Source organism: Canis lupus, chromosome 1 (genome assembly GCF_003254725.2).
Source record: "Canis lupus dingo isolate Sandy chromosome 1, ASM325472v2, whole genome shotgun sequence".
Lineage (NCBI taxonomy): Eukaryota > Metazoa > Chordata > Mammalia > Carnivora > Canidae > Canis > Canis lupus.
Window position 1 is genome coordinate 978,513 of NC_064243.1, and position 22,218 is coordinate 1,000,730.

The 22,218-nt window shown below is 52.0% G+C and overlaps 1 protein-coding gene across 9 annotated transcripts in view; it reads right to left on the reverse strand.

The window, feature by feature from the left end:
• Positions 1 to 22,218, reverse strand: part of ATP9B (ATPase phospholipid transporting 9B (putative)) — a 237,389-nt gene that overhangs the window by 14,093 nt on the left and 201,078 nt on the right. For 8 of the 9 annotated variants that reach the window (XM_025421950.3, XM_025421949.3, XM_025421952.3 and 5 more), the window contains 10 exons: positions 16,065 to 16,226; positions 15,292 to 15,384; positions 11,159 to 11,242; positions 10,779 to 10,949; positions 8,502 to 8,600; positions 6,888 to 6,977; positions 4,510 to 4,654; positions 4,258 to 4,322; positions 3,417 to 3,572; positions 3,230 to 3,294 (listed from right to left, as the gene is read on the reverse strand). In XM_025421950.3, coding sequence (XP_025277735.1) covers positions 3,230 to 3,294; positions 3,417 to 3,572; positions 4,258 to 4,322; positions 4,510 to 4,654; positions 6,888 to 6,977; positions 8,502 to 8,600; positions 10,779 to 10,949; positions 11,159 to 11,242; positions 15,292 to 15,384; positions 16,065 to 16,226 — 1,130 coding nt within the window. The remainder of the gene's footprint in view (positions 1 to 3,229; positions 3,295 to 3,416; positions 3,573 to 4,257; positions 4,323 to 4,509; positions 4,655 to 6,887; positions 6,978 to 8,501; positions 8,601 to 10,778; positions 10,950 to 11,158; positions 11,243 to 15,291; positions 15,385 to 16,064; positions 16,227 to 22,218) is intronic. The other variant, XM_049111608.1, reaches the window with a different exon arrangement.

The window sequence follows — 22,218 nt, forward strand, 5'->3', positions numbered from 1 at the left end:
CCATTTGTCCTGAGCGTTCCTGCCACTTTAACACCCGGGTCACATGATTCCCACACCGCTGGCGCTGCAGGGCTGGTGTCTATTGTCTTTATGACTCACTCTGAGATCATCTCAGCTCTTGGCGGGGGTAGTGATTTTCTCCTGAAAATTGGATGTTTGGTGCCACGTAGGCCACGGGGTCTCCTGGCACTGCTGCCTTCCCCCAGGTTCCTCCCTGTGTGACACCCAACAAGGCTGCTGGTGACTGCTGGGTGTGTGTGGGGTCCCGCTCCCCACTTTGGAGAGAGGTGGGGGGTGCAGTGTTCCCACGGTGCTGGCTGGAGCAGATGGTGGCCATCTGAACGTGGTCTGTCCAGCAGGCCAGGCCGCCCCCTCCTTGCCCCTTGACCAGAGAACAAACGTGTTCCACCTGTGGTGTCCGTAGGATTTTGGCTGTACTCAAGGAATGAGGAAAAGTGCATCTATACCGTCTTTCCTGAGGTACGGCTGGCCTTTTTTTTTTTTTTTTTTTAGACTTCTTTTAAATGACATTTTTGCCTGTGAGAAACCAGGTGGGAAGACCTAATAACACAAGACCCAATTCCTACAGCTGTGCGCTCCTGGAGGCCCCCGGAGGCAGAAACCCCAGTGTTTCATCAGAGTGCTGTGTCCTCAAGTCTAACCTTTAACTTCCATGTGAGGTTAAAGCCCTTTCTTTCAAATTTCTAAAGAAAGTTTGTCCACTTTCTCAGAACTTAGAATATTGCTGAGAATGAGAATAACTTAAAACGTAGGGGCTGAAAGGGCTGGAGAGTCCAGCAGAGCCCAGCTGATGGGGCACGGTGGGTCACCCCCCATGCCTGGGGTGCATGGGCACCCATCCCAGGAGCGGCGGGCAGCCATCACACAGGTGAGCCCTGCAGCTGGCTGAGGCCAGTCGCCCCAAGGATGCTGTTCAGAACGTGCGGTGCTACAGGTGTTGGGTGAAGAAGGCGTTTGCTTAAAGGTCAGATAGGCTCCTGACCAGGCATCTGGCGGGGTCTTCCACTTGCTGCCTGTGCCGTGAGCCTCCCAGAGGGGCTGCGATACACAGTGTTTCCCCAAGGGGCTTTGCCAAGGAATGCTTCCTGGTGGGGAGAGCATAGTGTGCACCAGGACCTGTGGTGGGGAGCACCCATGGCTGTCTTGTCCCGTCATCAGCCCCTCTTTGCCGAAAAGACATAGGAGAATAAAAAGCGTGGAGCAAGTGGAGCTGCGTTCTGTCAACGGTCTTGCAGTCTCAGTAGCTGGAGATCCCATCTTAGGACATTACTTTGGTCTCATTAGACTTTGACAGAAACATCACTTTCCTCCCACCTACCGCCTACATCTGACTATTCTCTAGGTTAGGCCAACACTGATCTTACAGTTTCCTCTTGAAGCGGCTCAGTGTAAAAGCACTCGTCCTCCACTCCTACAGATTCAGCACAGTAACGCTTAAGAAGATCGTGAGAGAAACTGATTAAATGCCAATATAAACAGGAGTTTTAAAACCACTGGGAGCTCCTGCTGACCGGGGCTTGGGCCTGGGCTGAGGAGGGAGGATCCAATCGGCCCACAGCCGCAGCTTCATGGCCTTAGGCTTTACTATTTCAGCAGTAATCATCACTGCCTCCTAAATTTTCCTTTTAATCTTTCAAATCCATAGCTTTAAATGTGAAAGGAAGTGGGAATGGCCTCGCTTTTCTTTGCTGGCCAGGGAAACGTGTGCTGGACAAACTTCAGGGGCAGTGACATCATGCGCAAATCCTATGCTCTCTTAAGTCATTCGTGGGATGCGCATGGCAAAGACCAATGCAACGGGAAAGTGTACAATCACGCACGGCGGTTTGTACCATTAGGGCTTCCCCTCGGTCAGCGCCCCAGGACACGGGAGCATGTCCAGCTAGCAGCCGCTGGACAGAGAGCGGGCAGCCATATGCACCTGCTGGGCCCGGCACCAGCTACCCTGGAATGCACGGCTGCCCTCTCAGGGAGCCGCCCCGGCCTGTTGAGCTGCTGTGCCTGGTCCACTGGGAACAGAGGCTGAAACACAGCTGGGTGCTGGTTGAGCCCCCTGGGGGAGGGCCACCAGGAGGTGAGGAGCCCCATGATCCAAGGCTGGGAAAGGGTAAGGAGGTGAGCCCGTGCTCCCAACAGATGCAGCCTCAGGAGTGGCAGGAAGTGTCTCCCATCGGCGTTGCTCAGGCACGCTGGCGAGGTACGGTACCCACGTGTTTAGTGGAGCCTGACGTGGCCTAGCCTGATGCTCCCGGTCTCTCGCTCAAATTATCAGGAATGAACCTTGGGATTCAGGGGAGCTGTCCAGTGAAGTGCATCCAGAAGGTGTACTTAAGGCAATTCTGATGGGTGAAAGTACTCATGTACTTGTTCTCTGCAGTCCTGGAAGATGCTAAATGCCATGGTAAGAAACTAGTCCAAGGTGGGCCCACCAGCCATGGTCTCCAGCACGTTCCCAGGCTCGCTTGTCTGTGACATGGGCAGTGCACGGTGCCTGGTCACAAGGATGCTACACGGATGGAATGAGCACCTTGAATGGTGGGAGCGCCTGTGTGACTGCTGTTGCCTTCCGTGAGTGAGCACACAATAGCAACGCACAACCATGGGGCATGCTGAGCTCTGTGAGGCCAGTGAGGGGGCGTCGGGAGGCAGCATGTGGCTGTTACGGCCCACCAAGTCACACTGCTTTTATCTCCTGGCATAAGTACAGAGGATGAGGGAGAGAGAAGTTCTAACTCATTCACCTTTCACAGTAAATGCCTGCTTTCCAGGTTCAACAGGCAAAACTGGTGGTTTAATTATGAACTGTACATTCTGACACACTTCTCCAGGCTATGGTGTGGGGACCTTCAAAGATGAGACCTTGCTACTGCCAGGGAGACTGAAGGTGGCCTCTCAGGGCATGCCGTGTCCACTCCAGCACCCGTGTGCTCTGCATCTGCCGCTGAGTGGTCACTGGTCACATCCAGGTATGACCACCTGTGTCCCAGCCTCCCTGATCCCAGCCTGCGCCTGGGACCCCCAGGGAAACACGTTCTTCTGACAAAACAACAGTAAGGTGGCAAGGCGTCCAACTCCTGACACCCGGGGCTCTTACTCTACAGACCGACTGACCATGTGTGGAGTTAGACAACTTTCGAACAGCTTTTCTGGGAACGTTAAGTCCTCCCTGAAGGCAGCTGCTGAGATATGCACATGCCGCACCACTTACCCCACCATGAGGAATCCCTGATACAGAGGGACAGATGCGAAGTAGAAGACAGAAGAAAACACGGCCTTCGAGAGAGGAAAGCACCCATTAGTGTTAGTCCCACGCTTGCTCTCCCCACGGCTTCTCCCGGCCGGACACAATGGTGCCACAGCAAAGCCCCCCTCCTTAGGTGCCAGACTCCAGGTACCTGCATTGTGGAGATGATGAGGCCTCGATGCATGACGAACTGGCCAAGCGCTGCCGACCTCTTGTAGCTGCTCCGCCCGTGCACCATCAGCAGCCGGCCGATGTGCTTGAATTGCGTGATGGAGAAGTCCGCAGCCAGGGAAGCCTGCCTGCCCTCCTGAAACGAGCACAGGTGCCTGCTCAGAACGCGGTGCCTCCAGAAGGGACTTCTAGAACTCAGCCTCCGCGGGCGAAAGATGGACACTGTCCCAGTGACCCTGGAGGGGATAGGCTAACACAGAACATCTGGTGGCCACAGAGAGTTGCTGGCCAGGATATCAGGCGCCTGTCAGGCGCCTGTCAGTCTTACAGCAATTAGGCAGAGGAGTGAACCTGTCTTGAAGCCCACCCTGGGGTCTCTGAAACAGCTGCTGGCCACTTTCCAGAGCTGCGGGGCATGCATGAGGCAGAAGAGGAGAAGCGAGACCTGAATCGGGCTCATTTCCACACAAGACAAATTGCCAGCCACAGCTCATGGTTGGATGGGGACATAGACGTGCAAGTGTGAGAGAAGCTGGGGGTGCCAGGGCGGCAACAGAGGTTTGCAGGAGGCTGGTGACATCTGAGCTGGGCCCGGCAGGAAGGGGGCTGCAAGTCACTTGTCTCGCCCACCTCCTCTACAGTGAGGGAGTGAAGGGTCTGGACCTGCCTGGCTCTGCTTCCTACCTGCGCTTCCTAGGGGTTCAAGGGGCAGTGGCTGACCTGCGACCTGAGGGTTACAGGAGTTGGCCTGCAACCTGAGTGTGTGGCTCAGGGCCAGCAGGAAGTATGCAGATAACGTAGTGACCAAAGGACAAACTTACCTTCCCTTCGATCCCAATCCCACAGTCTGCCGCCTGGATCATGCTCACGTCGTTCCCTCCATCACCTGGGAGCACAGAAATGGGAAATGACACCAAACACCCAGACCCCATCCTGAGGCTGTTTCAAATCCCCAGGAACGTGGACGAAATCCACCTGGTGCTAGAGTCTGAATGCTGCGCTGCCAGTGGCTCTGAAAACATGGTTTCTCTCAGAGCCCTGGTGCCAACGGGACGTGGGGTGGGAGAACTCACCGATGGCGCACGTGCGTCTCCCTGCGTGCTGCTGCAGCAGCTTCACAATATGGGCTTTCTGGGTGGGTGAGCAGCGGCAGCACACCACGGCAGGGCACTGGCAGGCCAGCTCCACCAGTTCATGCTCATAGTACTTCAGACACACCTGTGGATCAGTGCTGTGTGAGTACCTGCCACCCGCCACAGGTGGCCCTGCTCTGTGGGCTCAAGGAGCAGGGCAGGCAGGGACCAACAGCCTTGTGCCAACGAGGGGTGCACACTGCCTGCACCCTCTTCCCCAGGTCACAGCCACCCCGCTAGCTGGGGATTCAGGGCTGGTGGACACGCAAAGGAGGAGGGATGAGGTGGGAGGAGAGGCCAGGGTTGAGGCCCCTACGGAAGGAGCGTCCATGTGGATGGGCAGGGCGGGGGCCAGGGAGGGGACTCTGCGTCTCACCCTGACCATCACCATGGCCAGCGTGGCTTGCACGGGGCTTGCAGATGCTGCCTTGTTGCCTGAGATGGAAAGTTTCCCGCTCAGTCTATTTCAGGTGATTTCAACCCCACCTTAGCTAAGTAAGATCTCTGTTTCATCTTTACTTTTTAAGGATTTTATTTATTCATGAGAGACACAGAGAGAGGCAGACACACAGCCAGAGAGAGAAACAGGCTCCCTGCGGGAAGCCGGATGTGGGACTCGATCCCAGGACCCCGGGATCACACCCTGAGCCAAAGGCAGACGCTCAGACACTGAGCCATCCAGGCGTCCTGTTTCATCTTTAATATGATGGTACCTGCACCTGTGGGGGGCCATGGGCTGTGTGTCCTGGGATGGCCTGTATGTCCATGCCCATTCTGGACTAATGGCTCCCCTGACCCTACAGGGCCCATCAGGGGCTGCAGATGCACCTCCCTACAACTGGCACCAGGACTGGGACCTGGACTAGCACCAGGCTCAGGCTGAAGCCCAGCACCAGGTCCAGCACAGGGACCAGGGAAGGAGTGTACTATCTAGATGAGGGACAGAAGCAATGAAAGACCCAGACCCAGAAACATAAGATGGTGCTTTTGGGGAGCAGGACTGGGGAGGAGCAGGTGGGCAGATCTGATTTTCATCACCAGGTTTTCTATGTTGATCGGCTATGTGTAGCTCTGGTGTGGACCAAAGAGGAAAAATATTTAATTAAAAGTATATACTCTTGGGACCCCTGAGGGGCTCAGTGGTTGAGTGTCTGCCTCTGGCTCAGGTCATGGCCCGGGATCAAGTCTCACATCGGGCTCCCTGCAGGGAGCCTGCTTCTCCTTCTGCCTGTGTCTCTGCCTCTGTGTGTCTCATGAATAAATAAAATCTTAAAAAAAAAAAAAAAAGTACATACTCCTAAAAGATGGTGGATTTAACAAGTACCTACTTTTGCTTCTTCACAAATCACACTAAAACAACTGTAGAGAGAGATTTTTAAAAAGACATGAATCTCTAAGGTGGGCTCAGAGGGAGGAGCAAATATTTGGGTGCTGGAAAGCAGAGGATATGTAGTAAACGACTCCACAGCGGGGTAAATCTTCTGAAGCCAACAGGGGAAAGGCTGAGGATCCAGCTGAGGCCCGAGAGCGGCACTGCGGGATGCCCCGGGTCTGGGAGTCCAGGAGGTGCCAGCACATGGCCAGGCACACAGAGCTGTGAGAAGTGAGGCTGCTAGCTGCTGTACCTCCTGCCCCAGCAAACATGGGGTTTATCCCCTGGGGAGGCAAAGGGAACGGGGTCAGGGAGTCAGTGCACAGGCTCCAGGGCCCTGCCTCAGGGTGACAGTGGTTCCAGAACTGAGAGCCAAGCCAGCCCCTCCTGCTGGGCCGCCAGTCTGTTTCCTGTGTCCCCGGCCCACTCCTGGAAATACTGGTTTAGGTACACTTAGGTCAAGTAGACAGGTGCCACAGGTGGGACTCCATGGGGACCTGCGCTGTTAACGGTGAGCAGAAGGCCTAGCACCTAAGAGAATCTCGAATCAGCCTAAAATAAGTCAACCTCCAAAATATCATAGAAAGTCAGCCCTCTGGCATCACCATGTTGGCTCTTCAGGTTGTAAGTGCTCAGCAGAGTTTAGTAACCACCACTGGGATAGCGACCACCGAGCAAGCACTCACTCAGAAAGCTCTTGGTCTGCTGGGGGAGGGCAGATGGATGGACCGACGATGGACATGTGCATGGTCAGAGTGCAGCCCGACCTCCAGGGACACAGATAGACAGACAGATGGACAGACAGACACGCACATGGTCAGAGTGCAGCCTTACCTCCAGGGACACAGACGGATGGACAGATGCGCACATGTTCAGAGCGCAGCCTCACCTCCAGGGACAGAGAGATGGAAGAATGGATAGACGCGCACATAGAATGCAGCCTCACCTCCAGAGAGTCCCCCGAGATGACCAGTGCACAATCGTGTTTTCTTCGAAAGGCGTTCAGCTCCAAGTGGGCCTCTCCCCGGTTGGTTACCTCCACAAAAGGAAGAAAAGCACCCAAATTACAGTGTCATCTACATCAGAGACCTGCCAATCACGTAAGATTGCCAGGGGCTGCCCACAGGCCTCGGTCCTCTAATAACCTGCTCTTCTGAATCTCTCCTCTGGGAATAAATACCTACTTATACTTAACACAAATTATTTTCCAGCCTGCAACAACTCAAAGCTGCCACTTACCGGGAAGTGCTGCGGGGTCCCCCAGGTACAGGGAGCCACAGGGGAGGAGAGGGGCTCAGCAGGGGAAGGGGGTGGGGTACCAATCGCTAACACTGCCTGTGTGCTGCCTGTGAGCCAGATATTCCCCAGAGACATGTGATGCGGTTCTGGTAGCTCACAGGGGGCCCGTGTGCTGGAGGGGGGTGACACTGAGACTTCAGAATTATACTTCAGGGAGCCGCAGCCAGAGCCCAGGGAGGTTGCATGGCTGGAGTGGCAGGGGTTGCAAAGCCAGGCTTCCTGCAAACATGCCCCTGCTCATAAATGCCACGGGTTTCAACTTTCTCTACTAGTTCAAGCAAACACAACATCCGAATAATCAAACAATCTAAAAGTAAAACCAAGTCATAATCTTGAAATATCAATCTTAGAATGAAAGCATTTTAGAAAGCAACAGACTGGCTTTTGACATTCTTTCTGCAGAGATCTTACAGGGAATAAAAGAAAGGCTATGTTGAAGACTGAAGTTTAAGTTTCACACGGTCCAAATTAATCTCAGACTCCTCTTTAAATAGGTAGGCTTTACTGAGGAAATTTCAATTTGTGTGGCTGTAACATTGAAAAGTCAACAAAAATTGATCTGAAGTATTATCAGAATCATTAATAATTTAATTGCAAATAGTCCTCTGCAGGGTCTAATTTGCCATTCCAATGCTTGGAAATAAATGACATTTACATGTAAATTATATTCAAATCACTTTCTGTAGGTGCAAGTGCTCTGAAGAGCAGATGCAGATGGATCTTGTCTGCTAACCACCATTAATCAACTCAGGAGATCACATTTTTGAATTACAGACATTAGTCATAAGTGATACAGTAAAAACACAAACTTTAGCCCATTTTTTATTAATTTCCTTTGATCTAATTAAGGAACATTTCATTTCAAAATGGTAGTAGATTAAAAACACATTCCTACTATCAGGTATAACTAATACAAAAATGTGGTTTTTATCAACATACACTTAGTAAATGGAACAGGAAATGATGGCAGGATGTCCATTTTAAAATAGAAAATTGATTAATAAATCCAATAGTACAACAGAAAAATACTTTTGAATTTAGACTTTGTTTCACTCTGTCAAAATGCAGCTTTTTCATCCCATTTGATGTGGGCAGCTAATAGAAACCTATCTGCAATGTTTGTATAAATTCAGTCAGAAAATTACAGTATTTCTCTTCTTTATAATTACTAAATCATTGCACATACATTCTCACAAAACCACAAGTTTTGATTGTGAAACAAAACATTTCAAAATCAAAGTGCTTTTAGACATATACTCACTGGTCTGAAAATGTGAATGTCTTGTGTTCTAGACACCAAATGTGAGCTTTTGGCGATGCAAGTGGCGGTCTCGAGTTTATCGCCCGTTAGCATCCATATCTAAGAGACAAGTGAAGATGATGAACTCTTAAAAGCGTCTATTCTTGAGCAGACACTTGCACATTCATGTTCATGGCAGCCAAACCACAGGAGCAGCCCAGTGTCCACTGATGGATGGATAGTAGAACGTGGCAAACACGCTGTGGAACAGCATTCAGCCTTAAAGAGGAGGGATAGCCTGGCACCTGCTGGGCCAGGACTACGGGACACTGTGCTCAGTGAGGTAAGCCAGCTGCACAAGGGCAAAGGCTGTGGGACGGCAGAGCTAGGAGGTCCCTGGAGGACTTGCACCCACAGAGACAGAGGCCAGTGGTGGACCAGGCGACCAGGGCTGGGAGTGGAGGGGTCAGTGCTTAGTGAGGACAGCTGCACAACCCTGTGAGTGTACTTAGCGACAGTGAGTTCTAAGTACACTCAGAAACAGGTCAGATGATAAATGGCATGTTATCTACATTTTACCACAACAAAAAAGGTCTCTGTAGACTTAGTTAAAACAAGTAGGAGCAAGGTGATGTTAAACATATTAGCTGAGATGTGAGGTTTAGGAACCTCAGGACCGAAACTAACAGGACGCCTGTATATATCCAGGGGCAATGCTCACATGGCTGCACACTGGATGAGCGGGCCCGGAAGGTGCCGCGTGGTCTCAGGCCTGTAGAGCCAGGAGCGCCCTGGACATCCTTATTCTAATTCGCTAATTTTTAAATTGGAAACTGAGGTTCAAAATGGTAAAGGGGAAAAAGTTAAACCAAAAGCTGTTTGTACCAAATAAAATATGTCAAATAATACTTTTATTTATTTTTTTTACTTTAAAAATTTATGCAAGCATGTGTTACATACGTAAGCACCCTTAGATGACAAAGACAACAAAACCAGGACATTTAATGTGTCGATAGGATGGTTTACATACGTATTTCACGTAAAGCAAAAAACTTAGAAATTTCTTACCGACACCTGACTTTCTCAGGTGCTTTGTGTGTCACATACAAATATGCATTTCTGGACACAGCCAACGACTCACAGCAATACTGAGTTTTTGCTGCTTCTCAGTGTAGGACTTGTGCTTTTTACTTATCTCACACATCTATATTTGCCTTACTGAGCCCAGACCGAAGATGAGAGTACATCGTGAAGACACAGTTGCTAACAATTCCCGCAAGACAGCAAGAGCCACCGCCACTGGTGAGGCCACAGCAGCCACAACTCTTCCTCACCCAGGTGCTGGCAGCACAGCACACTCAGGTTTAGTTTCTCTCGTGAGTCTGAAGCCAGACGCACCTCCTGATGGGAGTGCTGCCTAGAGAGACAGTGCCTCCTCCCTGGCCAGACCCCTGGAGGCAAGGGTGCACCTGCTGTGTGCACATGGAGTCTCCCTAGAGCCCACTGTGTGTGTTCCAGCTGGAAGCCGCGCACAGCTTTTCCTCTAACGCTGACCTTCCTTTCTGCCTCTCTAGCCTCACTATCCCCTAGCTTCTCTGTGAAATTCCAATTGTATTGTTTTCATTCTTGAACGTGAGGCCCCAGTCCTCAGGGCAGTCTTAGAACAGTCTTTTCTCTCATTCTGTAACTGAACGTTGGGTTTCAAGGGCACATAAGGTCAGAAAGCAGTTCCCTGAAAGCTACAACTTAATACCATGAAGAGGATAGACCAGGAAGAAAAAGCAGGTCAGGTGAGTGTGCAGATACCCAGCCTCAATCCTGGGGCTTGCAGGGAGCCACCAGCAGAAGGGAAAAGGACAAAGCAGTGCTGAGTGACCTTCGTTTAGACATCTGGGTGTGAGCAGAAAGCTCTGGAGCGTGAGTGTGGCACATCCCCTGAGCAAGACCCCAGGTCTCCTGAGCCTAAGACTGTCCTGAGCTAATGCCTCACGGAGACCCAGGGCCATGAAAGTCTTAGGGGATGAAGATGGGCAGAGGGTAAGCCTGAGACCCTGGTGAGCTGGGATCAGGCAGGGGCAGGGAGGGGGGCGGGGCAGGCCCTGATGGTGACAGGCAGATTCCCACATGGGGTGGGTCTCAGGAGGAGACTCGGGGTGCTGGCTCAGGGCAGGCTCGGCCAGGGAGGAGGGAGGAGGAAGGTTGCCTGCATCCTCCCCGTCTCCACCCCCACCCCCCGCCGGCTTCATTGCCGGCGCTTCCACGGTGAGTAGCTCTGGCGCTGGAGGTCTGCGTGTGTACCTTGATGCCGGCATTGCGTAGCATCTCCAGGGTGGGCCTCACGTCCGCCTGCAGCTGGTCCTCTACCCCCGTGAGGCACAGCAGCTCCATTTCCCGTTCCAGGCTCTCTACCACCGCTGCCACCTTGAGCGCCCTGTCGTGGATGCTCAGCTTGGCCTGACTGTAGCGGCTCTGAGGAGAGACGGGTGCTGTGGGTGGTTGCTGCAGACTTGGGGGTGCATGGAAATCTACCACGTCATGCAAGCCCATCTGCCCAGCAGACCCAAGTGGACACCCCAGTGCTGTGCGGCAGCCGGGCTGTCCTTGGGCCCATGCGTGTCCATGCCAGCAGTGAGCACCATCCATAGGGACCAGTGGGGGAGGGAGGGAAAGTGGCTCACCTCGAAGTCCTGGTACTGTTCTTCCGTCAACGCCCTCTTGGCCACCACGAGAGTGCGCAGACCTTCCCGGGCCATGTTTCCACACTGGAAAAGGAGACGCAGGTCATGTGAGGCCCCAGGTGCTGACCGCAATGGTGATGGGCACCCATGGCATCCGCCCTGCGGCCCCACGGGAAGGGCAGGCCCCCTGCTAGTGAGCCCTGCACTTCTAAGGTCATCCTGACACCTGTGCACCACATGCCACCCAGTTTCTTGTGTGCCTTCTGCCTGCTAACCCGGGGGGCATGGGCACGGCACACGGAGCATCTCACAGAAGTGCCCTCGGGTTACAGCCATGCTGCAAGAACAGCTCTGCTACCCCGATCTCCCAGGGCAGAGAGCCGCTGTCACAGAGAGTATCACAAAACAGGCACACTTCTTCCCCATATTAAAACAGACTCTTCAAAAAGGGTGTCGTGAGGAACGCCTGCATGAGAATGCACACAGCACAGGGAATGTGGATGCTCAGTGCCAGGGTGGGAGGAGCAAGGCCTGGAAGAAGGGAGGCCTAACGTGGCAGGGCTGTGGGGGGAGGAGGAGGAAGAGGAGGAAGAAAAGGAGAGGGGGGAGAGAAGGGAGAGGAGTCTCAAGTGGCAGGGCCATGGGAGGAGGGACCACCCAGGTCCTGGCCCTTGTGCTGGGCCCGGATCTTACCCGCAGGGAAAGAACCCTTGCTACATGGTGAGACAGACAAGGCAAGCGTTCTCGGGGGCTGTGGGGAGACTCTACTCCACCTGTCAGAGCTTGTAGCAAAATGACAAGAGAGTAGTTTTCACCTTTCAGAGGAAAAACTAGGCAGTTTTAGTTGATGAAGGGGGACAGAAACAGCCTGACTCTGGGCCACCTGTGGGGGTGCCAGCCTGTGTGGCATGCATGCACTCCTCCATGGCTGGCTGCAGCCGTGCTGCTCATGGGATGGCCCCGAAGCTCCCAACCATCTACACTCATCAGGGGACACAGCGACCCCCCACGGCTGTGCAGAGACAGAGGTGGGGCCGCAACAGCAGGCGCAGGCTCTCAGAAGCCGGCACCCCCAGCTCCACAGGACAGCAGACTGTCCCTCAGGTGTGCTCATGGTGAGCAGCTGCAGGGCATGGCAGGTGGGTGCACCGTCTCTCCTCAAATCTCAGCCCCTTGCTGGAGAAGCAGGAGGGGCCACAGGGCAAAGTGCTCGCAGAGGGCAAGGTATCCTGGGCTGGTCACCGTCCTCCAGACTCCAAGGTAAGCCACATGAGGCCGTGTCCCTGGTGCCCATGGCCCAGAGACCCCCCGGGTGAGGAGCAGGGAACAAGGACAGAAACAGTCCTGGGGAGAAGACGCTGAGGGGGCCCCAAGGGAGACTCTGGCTCCTGGGCTCCCTCATCAGTGAGAACAGACACACGGACGGGAAGGCCCCCGACCAGGTGCAGCCAGACGTACGCCCCAGCTGTGACATCAACAGCACTGTTCCAGAATAATGTGTTTTCATGAAAAATAAAATTTACAAAACCATGGGAGCGCTAAGCTACACCATTCTCCGAAGCCATAGTGTCTACATATCAAGAATACTACCACCGGCCACAGCCTATCCAGGCCCCGTGTGGCTCCTGAGAGACCTGCTGCCCCTTCATCTCTTTCTGGTTGACTCTTTTAAATTTCAAACTTTGAGGAACTATTTCCCATCTTGACCATGTCTGTAAAGCTCCCAACCATAGGTGGCCTGGTTCTGGCTGACGATGTAGAAAGCCTAACATCATGGCCCTGTGGTGGGTGTTGTGGGCAGGGGTCTGCAAAGGCTCTGTGGCCTGGACACCCAGACACAGGAGGAGGGTCCTCTGGAGCACCTTCAGCCAATGCCAAGGGGTACAGGGCTTTATGTCAGAGGTACACAACAGCCATCGAAACCGGTATGGCCCACGTGCACCTAAACAGGCGCCCGATGCCTCAGCCCCCACCTGATGCAGATACTGCAGACCAATGCATCAGCTGCTGCCATGTTAACTGGAAGGATGTGGAGTCCCAGCAGGCTGGGTTGGTGGCGCGAGGCCCCCAGGATGCCCCATATACCCTGCTGGGACGTCCTGACAGACACTGGTGCCGCAGGCCTGAGCGAGCTGTGCCGTGGGAGTCCGCCTGCCACGCGCTCAGAACCAGAGGCCCACATGCAAGTGCCGTGCCTCCAGGCAGGGGCACACGCTGACCCAGACATGGCTGAGCACACATGCTGCCGCCGGCCCGGCAGGCCTCTCTGTCCACCGTCCCCTCAGGCCAGAGGTGGGGCTTCCACAGAACTGCACCCCCCGCGAGGGCTTGTCGTCTGACTAGGCTCGTGCACCTCACGTGCCCGCAGGACGTTTGAGTCTGCGAACACACAACACGTGGCTCAGCTCCCAAAATCCTCCCAACCATCTGTGTGACCAGGTCTGATGCTCATGGAATGCAGACGGCCCAGGACCCCGCAGCCGGCTTGCTCTGGGGATGACAGGCGCCAGTCCCCGCGCCTCTCACACACACTTCCTGGGCCCCATCCTGACCCTGGCACCCACCGGCACGCAGATGGCAGGAGGCCATGCGCCCGGGCACTTCCATCCTGGCACACTGCACCATACGGATGGTGCAGCCTTACAAAATGTGCTTTCTGTGACGTGATGAGTAGAGTATTGGTGGCTGTTTTTGTTTTGTTTGGCATGTGGAGAACACAGGCTAGAGCCAAAAAGGCGAGGTGGGTGCACCTGCTGGAGTCACAAGAGCTCACTGCACACCGGGACTCCTGGAGCCTACCTGGCTTTTTTGCTTTTGTTTTTGTTTTAAATAAAGTACAGGCTTTCAGACGATAAATATTACAACAAAGACATTGGGGGGAGGATCAGAAGATTTATCTAAAGGAAGAAAATGTAACGTTGGGAAAATAAATGCACAAAGGATTTTTAATAAAGTTATCTTTGTGAAAAACAATCTGACATTATCTGTCTGTTGCAAGACAATTATTGATTTGACCTCATAAAGCTAAATAAATTAAACAAATATTTTATAATTAATTGCACATCATTATGACCAAAAGTAATTTTTATGGCATTTTACTAGGTCTTCAGGGAATTTAATTTATTCATGTGCCTGATTAAATCCAAGTGCCTGAAGGAGCTATTGATTCGTATTGCCAATACCGCCGTGGACGTGGGGATGTGGCCCCTACACTGGCCCACCGTGCCTGGGCCATGGCGGGGTGACCTGTGGACACTGACAGTAACATGCACACGGGAGAGAGGTGTTTTACTCTGATACCCAACTTTTTTATTAACACAGAAACACAGACAATACTATAACCTCATGAGGCTAAATATAAATCCCATTTCTTTAGGGAGACTTTGATGAAATGTAGGATTGATCATATTTGTATTTTATTTTCTATTTCTAAAGTGAATCCTACATACAAATTACAATGGCATTAAAATCCTAATTAAAATTTTGCAAATAACTTAGTTACAAACTAAATATATTAAAATGCAGCTCTGGCTACATATAAGCAATACTATCTCAGAATCTTCAGTGAATGATTAATAATGTTATTTCTTCACTAATATAAACAAAATACTATTAACAAAGACTTACTGACAGATCCATATGCAGTCATCCCAAAACTAAAAACAGCAGTTTCTATGGAGAGTAAGTTCTTTATAATTAAATAGCACTGCTGTCCTCTCTACTTCATGAAACTGAGAGGAACCGGAATCACTTAAAATAACATGGTGGAAAACCACTCCGATCTCTGCAAACCCATCAGTGTCTGGTTTAGGACATGGCACCCAATTTCCTCCAGGGAGGGCATAGCACAGAGCCGGGGAAAGGGCATCCCCCCACCTCCTCGAGTCCTCCGTCCCCAACTCCCCCGTCTCCCTGCATCTCTCCGCATCTCCCTGTCTTCCCTCAACTGCCAGGGTCTCCTCCCATCTCCCCACATCTCCCAGGGTCTCCCCTCATCTTCCTGCGTCTCCCTGCATCTTTCCCTGTCTCCCCACATCTCCCAGGGTCTCCCTCCATCTCCCCGCATGTCCCCCACCGGCCTCCCCTTCCGATGGGTGGTGGGAAGCACTGGGCTGGTGGGAGACACGCCTTACCTCCTCTTCCAGCCAGTCGTTGTACTGCACGATGGAGGACATGGCCACGTCGGCCCCTTTCATGTAGAACATGATCTCTGTGGTGGACTCGTCCTGGGACAGAAGGAAACACGGGGACACTGAGGCCACAGTGCTCCTGCTAAGAGCAGCTGCCTGAGCAGAGGTGCTCTAAGGAAAGTGATTCTCGGGAACGTTCCTCTGTAGTGAGCCAGGCAGTTCCCTATGCTGGGCACTGCGCTCCCTGCTCAGTCAGGCAGGCCCAACCCAGAAGAGAAACGCAGCTCTTGGTGCTGTGCAGAGATGGCAAACAGGATCTGTTAATGGGTATATGCCTCGGACCGCAAATTTGAGGTTAATTCTGTCAAATTTTCATTCTTGACTGAATAAGCTTTCCTTGGTGAGCCAACTTCCAAGGTATTTGTTTTTCGTATTTGCTAAAAAAAATTTGACAGAGGTGCATGTCAGTAACTTGACTCTGCAGCAAAGCTCCCTGGCTTGCTATTGCTGTTGTGCACAAAACAAAACAAACGACTTTAGCTGACTTCAAAAGTTAATGGCCAACACCTACTTGCTCTGCTTCTATTGTCTTAGGAGACGACATCAGAGCCTCTTAAATCACTATGACTAGAGCCTCTCTAGCTGCTTAGCGTAAATTTAGTTTAGATTTTATTTCAAAAAACCACCCTGCAATAAGCTTAAATTGTTTGGATGAACAGTGAAACATCCAGAGTGTCCAGTGTGGCATGCACAGTGCCCCCCGAGTGGAAGTCTACCCGGACGATGACCCCCATCCGCTTGCTCTCCGAGGTGAAAGGGAACATCTGTAGGATGCTGTAGGTCAGGATCTGGCCGCTGGGAGTCCTCAGCTGCATGGAGGTGAGGTCCCTGCTGACCAGGGTGAGGCCGACACTCTCAGTCCACTGCACCAGGGCCACCTAGGGGAGACCAGCGACAGTGAGGCCACGCGCCCCACAGGGGAAGCTCACCCACACTGGCCACCCACAACCTACACGGGCCAGAGGCTTTCTGCTTTTGTGGCTGTGCAAGAACTCCCCATAGAAAAACAATGTTGGGACTTGAGAACAGGCAGCGTGAGGGGCTCTGGGCCTCACCGCATGACAACCATGACTGGTCACCCTTCTGTCCCAGAGGCGGGCTCTGAGGTCCTGATGGAGCACAGGAGTGCAGAGCCTGCGTCCAGCTACAGCACCTTCCAGGGCCTTCCACCTCGCCCGCAGTCCCCCATCCCTGGGTTTCCTGTCTCTTTCGAAATACAGATGAACTGCCGGCTGAGGGAAATGCAGAGGTCACCCCAACACCAGCTCTCTGGCAGCCCCCACCCCAATGCATCAGCTGGCTCGCTGCCTCCCAGCATGGAAAGTACAGCTGCAAACTGCTCTGGATCTGAAGGATCAAACTTCCCCGGTGCACAGGTAGCTCTGAAACATGGAAGCATTCTTCCTCATGGTTATTTACTACCGAGAATTACAGTGGGAGAATCATGAACAGAAAAATAATTTTTTAAAAGACTTTTGCTTATTTAAGAAAGAGTGCGTGGGAGTAGGCAGAGAGGCAGAGAGACAAGCAAACTACCCGCTGAGGAGGGAGCTGGATGTGGGACTCGATCCCAAGACCCTGAGCTCATGGACCTGAGCCGAAGGCAGACACTCCACCCACTGAGCCACCCAGGCACCCCTGAAGAATAATTTTTAAAGTTAATTTATGAACAGTATTTTTCATGACAGTGTTTTCTGGAAAAAAAAAATCAGTCTGTCTTTAAAAGCCATCTTACAACAAGAGACTCATCAGTTGGCACGAGGTCGGCTGGCCCCAGGTCCCAGAGGGCTGCCACACACGCGGAAGGCAGCACTCTCCTGCCCCGCTCCCCCACCCCGTTCTTCTGATGCCAGGTCTCTCCCTAGCCCAGCGCCGCATCCTGCTTGTGGTTTTCTTCCCCGTCGACCCTCCCAGCACCTGACCTAGGGTCTGAGGAATCACGTCACTCAGGGGCCTCGTGGGGTCTGTCAGGTGAGAAGGTCAGTGCGGAGTTTCGGCATCCACTGCAGTCATGCGAGGACAGGCCACGATGAGGCTGGCCAGCTGTGGCTTCGAGGTGAGAGCGCTCAGGTCAGCCCCCACCTCGATGCCTTGTCGTATGGCCGTGGCGGCAGGGCCCCCGGGGATGCTCAGCACATGTCCACGTTAGGCTCTTCCCTCGTCCTGACTCATGGTGTCATCAGAGATGCCCCTCAGGCAGACCAAGCATCAGTGGGGCTTCCTAGGTAGTTCCCGGTTCTAACACCCAGCACCACTGACCAGCAGGCTGCAAGACTGAATTTTGAGAGCGAAGGCAAAATAAGAGTAAGAGTGCAAAGCCCTGGATCTGTGCAGTATTTGGGCTGGCATGCTGGGCCTATGCTCCTGGGAGTGACCTCCACCCACGGGAGTGTGCCCTGAGAATGCGTGGCTGGGCTGCACGTGGTCTGCACTGTGCTTTACCGGTCTCGTGGTGTCACCTTGGCCTCTGCAGGGGCTGAAAACGAAGGTTGGCCATGTGGGGGTCAACCTTGTCTACACAGTGACCCCCAATAAAAACCCTGAACGCCAAGGCTCAGGTGGGCTTGCTGAGTTGGCAGCATCTGACGTGTGTTGTCACATCACTGCTGGGAGAAGTGAGTGCTGTCCATACTACCCCCAGGGCAGGACCTGGTCCTCAGGGACCCCGGCCTATGCACCTCTTCCTCGGGTCCCACTAGTCCTTTTGTGATAACAACAGCTGTGCACGGTCCTGCTAGTGAAGAGCAAACTGGAAAAACGTCCTGCAGACCCCAAACCACAGTGCATGTCTCACACGAACTCTGTACCTACCAGGTGCAGAATGTGTGTCGGCCACGTGCCAGTGGATGCCCCCAGCTGAGCCTCCCTAGCCCCGGTCCAACCCGGCCAAGGCAGAGGAGGGAAAGGCCACATGTTGATGCCCAAATGTCACCTAACACTGCCTTGGGGAAAGAACACAAGAAAAAAACAACATTTTGGCTGCATTTGGGGTATTTCAGTGCTTTCTAAAATTAAGTAAAGCCCTCCAGGAAGGCACCATCTCTGGTCCTAGGAAGGATCCGAGTATCTGAACTGAGGCGAGGATGTTACATGCTACAGCACTGTAAGCAGGCAGGCCTTCCCACAGCCGTGAGGGCCCAGGGGGGCAGAAGTGTTCCCATGGCCCCAGGTTCCCAGGCAGGACAGGATGGACACCCCCAGCTGGCATCCATGGTGGCCTTCTGGGCAAGCCCCTGACCAGCAGCACTCGCAGCAGCTTTTTTCCTACTGCTCTTACCCTCCACGGCCCTGTTCTGTGTGGTTTATTTGCAGAACAGGAACATGTGTGGGCCGCCTTGCTCCTGAGCTGAGAAGCTGGGTCAGATGGTAGTCCAACACCCTATAGGGGAGCTGGTGTTAAACACTGAGTCACCGTGCAGCTCGAATTAGAACTCGAGTTCTGTGGCTTTCCAGCGTGTTACTAAGCTGCTGGTTTGCCAAGATCCTAAAACCACGCTATGGATAATCCAGTGCTGTGATTTAGAGCACCAGCAGTATGCTCTGAATCACAGCACCTACAGAGAGACACATGGTCGTCAACCCAAGGAGCACATCCAGAGGGCGCAAGCGAAGAATTCAGCAAGTCACTTCAGGTGGAGAAGGAAATACACACTGGACACACATTTTCTATAAAACTTCACTATAAACTGCAAATGACCCAGGACTCCCCAGGTGGGTTTTGAACATTCACACAGTAAAAGGGGACTTTTACTCTTTGACCATAAACTATGTCCTGCTGACACCTGCCCCATCACCATCTTGCCCCACCAGGCAGCTCAGCAGCCTATACTTGAGGACTACACCTCTTTATTATTTACTTTGTGTGTGCCTTTACGGCCTGCTCAGGCAGCAGCTCCTAACAGGACCAGTCTAGATGCTTATACCTGGCAGTGTTGCCATGCCAATTGCTTTTAATCATCATCATTTTGAGGATTAACTTCCTACATAATGCCAACCAGAGAAGAGTATAAAATTTTTCACAAGATAGATGCTATAATCACTGTTCTGATGCAAGTTGCTTAGTGGTGGGGAGAATTCTTTTGGATAATACAAAATCAAACATTTCTAGAACCAACCAAAAGGGATGGATGTGGACATGCAGCACTTTGTGGTAGGCTTCCTACCAACACACTCAGTACCTGTCCCCCGAGTCAGACACGCGGCTATGAGCTCATGGTAAAGCGTGAACAGGGTCTCATTCTGGTTTTGAGCTTTACCACCCCGACTCCGAGCACAGTGACCATGAAAGGAACTGGATCAGAATTCATACAAATTATCTGATGTAAAGCAGGAGTATTAAAAAAGGCTCCTAGAAATAACTTCTATCTAGGGATATTAAATGTAGAAATTAAAAATTTCAAACGCAGGGATCCCTGGGTGGCGCAGCGGTTTGGCGCCTGCCTTTGGCCCAGGGCGCGATCCTGGAGACCCGGGATCGAATCCCACGCCGGGCTCCCAGTGCATGGAGCCTGCTTCTCCCTCTGCCTGTGTCTCTGCCTCTCTCTCTCTCTCTCTCTCTCTCTGTGACTATCATAAATAAATAAAAATAAAAAAAAAGTACATCTAAAAAAAATTTCAAAGGCATTGATAGTTTAACTATTTTCTTTCTAGACACTGAAGCAATTAAAACCTATATACCTTGCTAAAGCACGTTAGCTGTGCCTCCTGTGTACTGACCAGCATAGCTATAAAGCATGAGCGATTTGAGTGATGACAGCATGAACTCAGAGCTGTCAGGATCCCTCACTACTGGGACACAGACTGATGGAGGTGGTGTCCCCTGGAGGCTCTCTGCCACCCCCAGCTGTATCTCCTGCCTCCACCGCTCTGGAAGGCTCCACAGCTGGCCTGACATGCTACTGTCCTGGCTCCCTCCCACTCTCCCCTTTACACCTGCCTGTTCTCTCCACCGTGGCACTCACTCAGACCACCCCCCCCCCCATGCCTAGGGGTCTGCTGATCACCTCCCACACCCGAACCTGCAGCGGTTCTAGAACTCTGGTGGCTGAGGCCCCCGAGTGCACTGCGCTCACTGTAGTGTGCTCTGGAGCCAGCATGAACACTCCAAGAGGAGAGGACTAGTCTCTTCTCTAGAGTGGCTTCAAAGTGGAGACACGAGTGAAGGCGTCCACAGGACAGTCCTGACACCTGCTCACGGGTGGCTCCCTCCTGGGTGCCAGCACCAGGGGGCTGCGGTCTACGTCGCGTCTTCCTCCCCCTGTGAGTTACCAGCCCACCATGCAGCCAGTCCTCACCACACAAAAGGCCGGTCACCTGGAAGACGCACAAGGCCATAAACAGTACCTCTTCAGGTACTGAAGGGGTCAGTTCGGATCATTTGCCAATGTTTAAATTGGGTGGTGGTTCTCTCGTTACTGGGTTCTGAAACGTCTTCATGTATTTTGGTTTCCACGCGTTTATCAGACACCTATTTCACATATCCCACAGATCTGTGGTGCATCCACGTCTTCTCAAGAATGGGATTCTTCCCGTCAAGTCTAATTGATCAACTTCTTTTACAAACTGTGCCATGTGTGTCCCATGAAATCACTCTCTGACTCAAGCCTACAAAGATACTTTGCTTTTAGAAATTTTACACTTTTAGGTTTTTCATGTTTATAACCATTCTTTTAAAAAAGATTTTATTTATTTATTCATGAGAGATGCAGAGAGAGAGAGAGAGAGAGAGAGAGAGAGAGGGGCAGAGATATAGGCAGAGGGAGAAGCAGACTCCATGCAGGGAGCCCGATGCGGGACTCGATCCCAGGACCCCAGGATCACACCCTGAGCCAAAGGCAGACACTCAACCACTGAGCCACCTGGGTGTCCCTATGACCAATTTGAGTTAATTTTTGTACGTGGGGAGAGATTGGTTGAGGCTTTGTGTCCAACAGTCCCGTTGTTCTGGGCACTGTTTCTCCAAGAATCACCCCTGCTGCACTTCCCTGGCAACAGAAAGTCTTCTAGTCCGTGGGCCCGATGTGCCCTCACACTCAGGCCCTTGTGACCCCCTCCTTCACGGCCTCAGGGCTGATAGCACAAAAACCCTGTACATGTTTCATGAGATCAATCCTTAAGTATTTCATGTGCTTTTAGTGCATTATAAATGGCACGTTTAAAAAATCTCAATTTGTTAAGTGATCACTGCTAGTATATAAAAATACAAGTAGTTTTGGTATGTAGGCATTATAATGTACGATCTTGGTAAATTACCATTTTGTTCTAGTGGAGCCTCTGGGAATTTCTATGGAGAGAATCATACTCTCTACCCAAACAGTTTTACTTCTTCCTTTCCAACTTGTATGCCTTTTATTTCTTTTCGTGCATTAGCACCCTGGTGAGGAGCTGTGTGCGAAGAGAGGACACCACTGTCTGCTCCAAACATTAGAAGGAATTACCCACTGCTTCCTATGAAGTATCACAGAAACTACAGATTTTTCATAGATGCCCTTTTAGGCTGAACAGACCCTTTTACTCCTAGTTTACTGAGAGATTTTATCGGGAACAGATGTTGGATTTTTGCCAAGTGCTTTCCCCCCGAGGCTACTGCAGTGATCATACGGATCTCCCCCTGTAGTCTGTAGATAAATTTACGACTGTTGAACCCACCTTGCATTACTGGGGTATGCATCTGGTCAGGATGTATTACTGTTTTCATCTCTGCTTGGGCTCGAACTGCTCCCACTCTGAGATTTCTGTACCTATGCCCCTAAGTGATTTGGTTTGTAGTTCTCTGGTGATGCCTTTGTCTGATATTGATATCAGTTTAACAACAGACAAGCGTTTCTTCCCTTGCTGTATTTTATTTTTTTTAATTTTTTTTTTATTTAT